Source organism: Staurois parvus, unplaced genomic scaffold (genome assembly GCF_062004578.1).
Source record: "Staurois parvus isolate SC_StPar_1 unplaced genomic scaffold, SC_StPar_1.0 ptg000186l, whole genome shotgun sequence".
In the NCBI taxonomy this organism is placed as follows: domain Eukaryota; kingdom Metazoa; phylum Chordata; class Amphibia; order Anura; family Ranidae; genus Staurois; species Staurois parvus.
The window spans coordinates 1,535,307-1,545,832 of NW_028317982.1; the positions used below are offsets into that span (position 1 = coordinate 1,535,307).

General features: G+C 38.8%; 1 protein-coding gene across 1 annotated transcript; it reads left to right on the plus strand.

Annotated features, from left to right (window-relative positions):
• The first annotated feature begins 587 nt into the window (after window positions 1-587).
• On the plus strand, window positions 588-8,766 carry CYTL1 (cytokine like 1). The gene is made up of 4 exons (XM_089677398.1): window positions 588-806; window positions 877-921; window positions 6,101-6,229; window positions 8,121-8,766. The coding sequence occupies exons 1-4, from the start codon at window positions 663-665 to the stop codon at window positions 8,214-8,216; spliced, it is 414 nt and encodes a 137-aa protein (XP_089533524.1). The 5' UTR covers window positions 588-662; the 3' UTR covers window positions 8,217-8,766.
• The last annotated feature ends 1,760 nt before the right edge of the window (window positions 8,767-10,526 follow it).

Here is a 10,526-nt window from a genome sequence, read left to right on the forward strand (position 1 = left end):
CAATATAAATGACACAAAACATCAAATTATCAACTTAACTTTGGGATGTTTAAAATAAAACTGTTACTGATTGATGCCTCTTATGTGCCTACATATTCATGAACCTGTTTATTTGCCTTAACTCACCCTGTAAGTGGGCTATGTTTCTATGTTTTTGTTCTTGTATCTCACTTTTTCAATAAAACGATTGAAATATAAAATAAAACTGTTAAAGAACTATTTTAGTTTCCCTTTAACCACTAAATAGCAATCATTCCTCATTCAGTATGGGGCAAATAAAGAAAACATAAAAGTACTTTGTAACAGGAAAAAAGCTACATCTCTGTTTGCTTCAGTTTTCATAATTCACCTCCAATAAACCTTCGACAGAAAGAAGCCCAATTTATTATTTACAGATGTTTCCACAGAATTAGCTCAGTGCATGCGTGTTTTGGTAATAGTTTTCGATTTACTTTTTTGGAAATGCAGAAAACTTGTTCCTGACATGGGTTGAATGTAAACATTCATCTCTAATCTTGGCACTCAGCCTAGAACCTTTTTTTCTCTCCCCTGGATTCAGCTGTCTGTATAAATTGGTGTTGACTGCCTGTCTCTGTGTCCATTGATTTACAAACCGCAGCAAGAGCCATTAGCAGCCCTCTGCTGACACACTGCAAACAGTAATGAAGCTTTTTCTGAGTTTCTTAGCACTTAATATATTGTTTCTGTTCACATACTCTGCTCCCCTAATGTGCTACTCAAGAGTGGTCGCTCTGGGCAAAGAGATCACAGAATCTTACAAAACTCTGCAGAAGAGTTTACCTGCTGTAAGTAATTGGAAGATAATACAGGCACATAACAAAAGCATCAATTTCTAACAGCTATTGTCTATTGCAGGGACCATGCATGGATTCTCTTCCAACTCTGTACTTGGACATACATGTAAGTACTCTAATTTAATATACTACAATTTTAAAGTTACAATATTTTTTCATAATGTTCTGGGTTATTTTCTAAATTTCTTTCAATTGTTAATTTAGACCTTTCATGGCTGGCAGTAGTAAATGTGTTTGTGACAGATGATTGTTGTCAGAAGACTTTTTTTTTAATATGAGTTCAGCTAATTAGGTACTTGACTCTAAATCTGACCATACACCAGCAGAATTTCATTCAAAAGTTTGCACATAAAACCTGGGAAAAAACATTTGTCAGGGCATATGATAGTAACAATATGGACTAGACAATTTTTTAATGAAAATCCTCAAAATTCTAAGTTAATTGCCATGCCATTGTTTTGAATTCTACATTTTATTTTATGAATGCACATACACATTTCAATAAGTAGAATATTTCCCAAAGGAAAACTACATACGCAGTTATAATTTTTGGTTTTGGGTTAGTGAATATACATTTGAAACCATGCACTTACTATCCATTCAATACAATAGACTGCTCATTTTGTAAAGTTTGAAAAGTGCACATTTACTTGGAAGAAAAGCCATGTTCATTTTGAATACCCAGCTATGTATTAGGAAAACACAAAGTCTTTGTTCTTTTAGTAAATCAATGCTATTGACCTGTATAGTGGAGAAAAAGAAAAACACATAAGCCCAGTCCTTAAAGCAATGCAGTTCTGACAGATAATCATTGTATGAGTCAGTTGGTTAGATTTTCTAAATAGTAAAAAATGGGAGATTGGAAAAATGAACCAGTGTTTAGTTAAAATACCAAGCTGAGTGCAGGGGAATTAACATTTTTTATATATATATATATATATATATATATATATATATATATATTTTTTTTTTTTTTTTTTTTTTTTCTTATATATATATATATATATATACAGTATATATGCACTGCTCAAAAAAATTAAAGGAACACTTTGAAGACACATCAGATCTCAATGGGGAGAAATATCATGCTGGATATCTATACTGATATGGACTGGGGAATGTGTTAGGAATGTAAGAATGCCCCATCGTTTAATGGAAATGCAAATTATCAACCTACAGAGGACTGAATTCAAAGACACCCCAAAAATCTAAGTGAAAAAATGATGCAGTAGGCTAGTCCATTTTGCTTAAATTTCATTGCAGCAACTCAAAATGGTACTCAGTAGTATGTATGGCCCCCATGTGCTTGTATGCATACCTGACAATGTCGGGGCATGCTCCTAATGAGACAACGGATGGTGTCCTGGGATATTTCTTTCCAGATCTGGACCAAGGCATTACTGAGCTCCTGGAAAGTCTGAGGTGCAACCTGGCGGCGTCTGATGGACCGAAACATGATATCTCAGAGGTGTTCTATTGTATTTAGGTTAGGGAGCGTGGGGGTCATTCAATCGTATCAATTCCTTCATCCTCCAGGAACTGCCTGCATACTCTCACCACATGAGGCTGGGCATTGTCGTGCACCAGGGGGAACCCAGGACCCACTGCATTAGCGTACGGTCTGACAATGAGTCCAAGGATTTCATCCTGATACCCAATGGCAGTCAGGGTGCCATTGTCTAGCCTGTAGATGTCTGCGTGTCCCTCCATGGATATGCTTCCCCAGACCATCAATACCACCAACAAGATGTAGATGTCTGCGTGTCCCTCCATGGATATGCTTCCCCAGACCATCAAGACCACCAACAAAACGGTCATGCTGAATAATGTTACAGGCAGCATAATGTTCTCCACAGTTTCTCCACACCATTTCACGTCTGTCTCATGTGCTCAGGGTGAATCTGCTCTCATCTGTGAAAAACACAGGGTGCCAGTCGCGGACCTGCAAATTCTGGTGTTCAGTGGCAAATTGAGCTCTATGGTGCTGGGCAGTGAGCACAGGGCTCACTAGAGGACGTTGGGACCTTAGGCCACCCTCATGAAGTCTGTTTCTGATTGTTTGGTCAGAGACATTCACACCAGTGGCCTGATGGAGGTTATTTTGTGGGGCTATGCAATGTTCATCCTGTACCTCCTTGCACAAAGGAGCAGATACCTTTCCTGCTGATGAGTTAAGGGCCTTCCACGGCCCTGCCTCATGCTACCAGTAGTGGCACTGACCCTAGCCAAATGCAAAACTAGTGAAAAACAGTCAAAGAATATTAGTAGGGAAATTGTCAGGGAATAAAATTTCAGTGGCCTCCACCTGTAAAACCATTCCTGTTTTGGGGGTGAGCTCATTGTTGCCCATCTAATGCACCTGTGGTTAAATTCATTAACACCAAAGCAGCTGAAACTGATTAACAACCCCCTCTGATACTTAACTGACCAGATCAATATCCCAGGAGTTCAATTGAATTGATGCTATACTCTGATTAAAAAGTGTTTCTTTATTTTTTTGAGCAGTGTATATATTACAAGTGGACCACAACACGCTCTTGGGATAGTGGTCCAGGTGTAATCTATAAAGACTATATGTAGAATTTCAAGAAGGAAGCAGAAGCATTCCACAGGACCTGTAAAAAGAGGAAGGTTCAATAAAGTGTTTATCTCTACCTCTACCTCAGTTAACATTTACCTTCAAAGTGAACATTCTCTGTTCCTAAATAACTCAACCAAAATATGTCTAGTTCCCAGCCCCTTTCTTGTGACTACACCTTTATCAACCTAGCCTTGATAAACTTCATCTACTATTGCTATACATTACAAATGCAACTTTCTACAAATCACTACAATGCTTAAACCATGGCTGTACAGGACACAGCTACCTCTTGCCTTGAGGGAGACCAGGAGACCATAGCTGTCCAGTGTGCACTATCACGTCTGCAGTTACCTGGGTGCGTAGCAGAGAGTGGACTAATTGCTGTGTGTGTCTGAATGGTGAGCTATAATCCTAGATTGTAAGCTCCAAGGAGCAGGGCCCTCCTTTCCCTCTTGTATTGAACTGTATTGTTGCTGTATTGTCTCCTGTTCTATTGTAAAGCGCGGAGCAAACTGTTGGCGCTATATAAATCCTGTATAATAATAATAATAATATCACTGGGACTGGTGAACTGCTGCTGTGGGGATTTACTACTGTTGCTAGAGAGACTGAGCCCTTTATGAACTGACCATACAGCCATCTAGTAGCCTTATTGCTGCCTGTAGCCTTGACTGGGACTATTCTAACGTGCACTCGCGGTACATCTGGGCCCCAGTGCTAGCCGGATGAAGAGTTAGGACTAAAGGCTGTCCCTTTACAGCTGCTACACAGAGACCTTCACCTATTGTTTATGCTAAGAGGTACCTCCCAGGGGACATTTCACAATATCCTAGTCATTCTTCTAAAGTGCACTCTATACTAGTTATAGTATTATTATACACACTGCAGTTAATGCTCATATGCACTGTGTATTGTTGATTTTGCTGATTCATGGTACAGAACTCTTTTCTAAGTCACCTTGGCATAGTGATTATACTGTCTAGCAGACTGTGTCCGAACCTGCCTTGTGTGTGTTCATTTATGCTCAAATCACCATTTATTCTAACCCATATCAATACATTGAGTTGATATACCACTAAACGGTCTTGTGTGTATTTCCTGGTGCTAATTCACAGATGAGTTAAAGGTACCTATACTCATGCTCTTATAAGTGCTTGCAGTACCTGTCTTTCAACCTGGAGTGCCAGATGGGCTGAGGTTGTTCAGCACAGAACAGAGAACCCAAATTACCATGTGGTTCCTGTGGGGGTAACACTACAAACCTATCTGCTTTTTGTCAATGTGCTTTGAGCTGGACTGTAATGTCTTATCCATTACATTACAATCCATTATTTAGATCTAACCATTTCTGTTATCAAGCTGTGAATTTTGGAGACATGAGGGTGGTATTGTGTTCAGTACAACTTCCCAATTCCTCCCACTCAGGCTGGAGTTTGTCACCTGATCACTCACATTCTGGCATATCCAGCACTGAAATGAGATTGTGTTCTAGAAGAAAAATGTGTATATATAGTATATGCATATGGAACATTGTATAAAGACCACTTTGTAACTTTCGCTTTGACTCCCAATAAATTTTAAGAGGAGCAATCCTGGAATGAAAATTTTCTATAAATGCAGCCTGATTGCAATGCACTGAGAGGTTATCTGATCTGCTATTTACCTCACTTGTTTGGAAAAATTTTTTATATATATATATATATATATATGTATGTTACTTCTTTTTCTGAGCAGACACTCACAGGATTTGACAGGGGAAAATGGCAAAATGTTGGACTTCGATAAAAGAGCATTAATACACTGCTGCCCTTATCAAGTCTTGTGAGTACCCAATCAGATCTGCTTGAATATTAATTATAAATAGTGCATGCCCAAGTTCTTTATGACTAAGTATTGCAGTGAGCCAAGAGATAATGTTCAATTTTACTATCTATGCTATATGTACAATATTTGTTTAACGAATACACTTTTAACATGTGCCAAAGGATTTCCCGAACAATAATTGACTATCTAAAATTCAACAAAGCAGTAAACTTCTCCTTTTAGATAGGTTCATTCTCACAGAAACGTTGGTCCTCTGATAAGTGATGTTTTTTAGTTCTATAAGTAAATGATTGTAAGCTCCTTGAATGAAGGGACTGATGTGAATGTAAAATATATACTGTACAGCAGGGGCGGACTGACCATTTGGAAACTCGGGCACTGCCCGTGGGCCCGGGGTCAGTAGGGGGCCCCATGAGATGCCCCTGGTACCTTTTTCATAGGCTTTTTTGACTTTTTGGGCAAGGTCACAGGGGCCCCATGATCCCCTATTGCCCGGGGGCCCCATGAGTTGTCAGTCCGCCCCTGCTGTACAGTACGCGTAAAGCACTGCTCAAATTGATGGTGCTATAATAGCTAAAATGTCACCTTGAGCTATTGATCGCCCTAAACATCAGGCATTTTTCAATGTGTGATAAAACATGTTAAAATGGGAATAAAAGGAGAACCTATTGGCTAAATAGACTACACAATATTTATATGCAACATTTCATATTTCTCTGACTAAAATAAAAAGATGCTTTGTTACTGTGATGCGTGTGATCATTTAGATGGAGAGGCTTAGCAGTAAAGTATTGCTGGAAATGATTTAACACACTGGCAACATACATTTACTCTTACAATAACTGTTTACTCCATTTAATTGTGAAATGCTTTATTTCAGAATTCATGCGTAATGACAAAACTACGCAACTTTGTCACAGCTCCAAAATGTGGAAGAGTACCAGGGGTAAATCTTTTAATGAGGAAAGCAAGAAATCTGTACAATATCATGAATAAAGCTTGTAAAAAAGTAGGTTTCTACTGATTCAATTAATTAAAAAAATAAAATAAATAAAATTTATATAAATATATATATATATATATATATATATATATATATATATATTCATGGCGATGCTTTACAGTCAAACATTGCTGATTGGTGTTTATTAGCTGGGCTTTGGAAATGAGGCGCTGGAACATGATTGGCTAATAAGGCTAGCTGCACATTCTGCAGCCAATTCCAGCTTTCATAAACAGGAATTCTTCCTAAATTAAACAGACAGGCCACTCTAAATCATCAGAGCACTGAAACGCTCTGGTAGAGTTGAAGCTCCTCCTACTCCCCACAGATTGCTTTTGCCATAGAGACAGTGCATTATAATGATGGGCTACTAGATATTTTTGGGGATGGTTGGGAGTATGTTAGCTAACATGTGGAAGAATAATTCATATAAGTAATTTTGCAAACATTAGTTGTCCAACTCAGACCTCTCCCAAACTTTAACATGACATGAGGGTCTGTGCACACCAACTACAGTTCTTTGCCTAATGCTAACACAACACAAGAGCTTGTTCACACCAACCTTGCCCAGGACAGTTCCAAGACAAGACGAGGTGGTGTTGTAAGCTAACAAAAAGTACAACATGCGGTACTTTTTTTCAGGGTAACATGGTCTGCGCAAATCCACCTGGAAAATTTTACAACATGTTGACACACTCAACCTAAACACATCCTTCCTGAAATAGTGCATATGGAGCAGGGAGAAGCTTTGAGAATCTTACAATTAAAAGACAACATGTGCTGTGATATGCTTGTTGGCAGTCGCAGTTAGCTTGCCTGCCACTATATGGCTCTGTTGCCATTATGGCATGGTAAGGGGAAAGGTATAAGCAGGTGGTAGCTCCCCTTTTAGAGAAACCCCTCATGTAGTGATGTAGTGGGTGAAGTAAGTGTCCATATAAATGCCAGCTGTTAGTGGGGCTCAGAAAGTTTGGGGTTTGGGAACAGAACACCCAGAGATGCAAAGATGTAATCTTGTGCTGAGCTGAATGGCTGAATTCCCAGGGGGAGTGGTACAGAGTTGTCTTGTCTACATCTATCCTTCTTCTGCATGTCCTGTAGAATGGTGCATAAAGCCTTGGGGTTCTGGACAGAGTCTCCTAAATGTGAGTGACAGTGGAACCTGGGAATAGGTGTCATCAGGGAGCGTGCTCGGCTGGGCAAAGCTATAGATGGGACATTTGAAAGACAGTGGCAGTATACTAATGAAAGGACCTTCCCCCCTGACCTGTCCTGTGGCTGGGTTGTGGAAAACATAATGCTTAGAGACCTAGTATATCTGCAGAGATGGTCTCAATTATGTGGTGATTCCAAGAAGAGGAATGGAGGAAAGGGAAGATGGCTGAAAGATGTGCACTTGTGCTCTACACTGAAATGACTACTGCAAGATATTGTATATATCAATGCTAGTTGAAGTCTTTGCTAAAATGCCTGCCAGTATGTCAAATGTGATATGTCACAGGAAGTATTGTGAAGATGTGAAGTCACAGTAAAGTGATGACAATGCATTCATGAGTGGACATTCCTTTATTACAAGTGTAGGCCAGGAATATGTGAGTGGGCCTCTGGCTAGGAGATATGGGTCCAATATGGTTGCTATAAAGGTGGAAGAGTAGGTGCTCAATCCAAGAAGAAGTGAGGTAGGACTGATACAATTTGGCACCTTTATCTGCTAAATTGCAAGTCCCTCTTATTTACTATTTGGTAAAAAGATAGGGGATATTTGCAATTGACTATAATCTAGCGGTAAGGTACTTCACGATCAGAGTGGGCAGGCTTGGATTGTCAACATGTACTTTTAAAGATGCAGTTGCTCTTTAAATTTATGTTTCTCGCCTTTTCTTTTCCTAATTTTCAGGACTTGGTCTTCTATACTGATGATTGTGAAGCTCTTGAGCATATGCCAACTCCAGCACCCACTGCAGTCGTTTCAAGATACAGTGTTCGACACTGAGAAAAGTTATGATTCTAGGGGGAAAGAAAAACCCTTGCTGCTGGTAGACACACTAACTTCCTAGAAATTAGGGTTCTGTCTGAAGAGTAAACTAATTGACCATTAGGAAACACAAAGAAAGTTTCTTGGAAGAAAGCTCATAGTTCACTAATGGTCTTTGATGGATGGATGGTTAGAAGAGAAACTATTATATTTTCATCTTTTGGACATCTTGTTCAACATTCTCTTACTCTGTACAACCTGGAGTGTATGTAATATCATAAGAAAAATAATTGGATAAAATTGTACTCTTGCTCCTCTCTAAGATTCTTCTTATCTTTGTAGTCTTGAAAGCTCATAAATTATGTTGTAATTTAATAACTTTGGCCATCAAAATGTATAAACTCTAGAATACTTCAGCTGTAATGTTTTTTTCTTTTTTGGTTGGCAAATGCAGTAAATATGTTACTCTGTATAAAGTCTTTTGTGTTCAGCTTTCACTATTGACTTTTACATTAATGTAACGGTTTTATAGCAAGTTTCTAAATAAATGTATCAATGTGTTTGAAAAGCATTCTTTTTTAATACTACTATTACTGAAAAAAATATTTTGAATAGGTTTAGTCTTTCCGTTCTTGATATGCTAGAAAGCAAAAGCTACAAGAGAGCAGGAATAAAATGGTAAGCGATTCAAGGAACACTGAGTAAACTGGGCTTAGAAGGAACAACCTATATCCTCTTCTCACATTAAACCAGACCTCTTAGTAACATTTCGAATCAGCAGAAGAATATTCCTAACATACTGCAACATTATTTAGAAAAAACATTTAACTTTAATTTAAACCTATATCTACCTGAAAAAGCCTTGCCTTTTTTTTATTATAAATCAGTACTCGAGATCCAGACAAGTGAATATACCAAGGCATGATCGGACCATCGTGGGAAAATAATGTCACCATTCAACTGTAGGCAAGAGAGCATTTCCTCAGTCTCCAATGCCCTAGAACTGATGCAACACTGTACCTTTCTTACAACTCACAAGGTAAGAGACAGGGAAAGAGGTGCTTAGCTGTGTGAGACAACATACAGTATGTGCACACAACCAAGAACTTAAAATCTACAATTACATAGCTTGGCTGAAAAAAGACAAAAGTCCATCCAGTTCAACCATAAAAAAAAGTTATACTTTTACACCCACAGTTGATCCAAAGGAGGGCAAAAAACCCAGCAAAGCATAATCCAATTTGCTCGAGTAGGGGAAAAAATTCCTTCCTGATCCCCCGAGAGGCAACCGGATATTTCCTGGATCAACTTTACCTATAAATAGTAACCAGTTATGTTCTGTGTATCCAAGAAACAATCCAGGCCTTTTTTAAAGCAATCCAATGAGCTGGCCAGAACCAACTCTTGAGAGAGTCTATTCCACATTTTCACAGCTCTTACTGTGAAGAAACCTTTCCGTGAGATTAAATTTATTTTCCTTCAGACGTAAAGAGTGCCACCTTGTCCTCTGTGATGACCTCAGGGTGAATAGCTCTACACCGAGTTCACTATATGAACCACTGATGTGTTTATACATGTTGATCATATCCCCCTTAATCTCCTCTTTTCCAGAGAGAATACATTTAGTTCCTCTATTCTTTCCTCATAACTGAGCTCCTCCATGCCTCTTATCAGTTTGGTTGCCCTTCTCTGTACTTTCTCCAGTTCCCCAATGTTCTTTTTGTGAATTGGTGCCCAAAACTGAACTGCATATTCCAGATGAGGTGTTACTAATGATTTGTACCGGGGTAATATGATATCTCTCTCTCTGGAGTCTATACCTCTTTTAATACAAGAGAGGATTTTGCTCACTTTAGAAGTCGCAGCTTGGCATTGCATGCCATTATTAAGCTTGTGATCTACCAGAACTCCCAGATCCTTCTCCACCATTGATTCCCCCAGTTATACCCCCCCCCCCCCAGTATGTATGATGTATGCATATTCTTAGCCTCCAAGTGAATAATATTCAATTTATCAACATTAAACCTCATTTGCCACATGGTTGTCCAATTAAACAGTGCATTGAGGTCGGCTTGTAAATTGGAGACATCCTGTAAGGACGGTATTCCACTGCACAGCTTGGTGTCATCTGCAAAGACTGAAACTGTATTTTTAATCCCAGACCTTATATTGTTTATAAATATATTAAAAAGTAAGGGTCCCAACACTAAACTTTGGGGTACACCACTGCTCTCTGAATACAATCTTTTAGCCAGTTTTCTAACCATTTACATACAGATTTTTCCAAGCCTGTAGACTTTACCTTACACATTAGCCATGTGTGGGGAA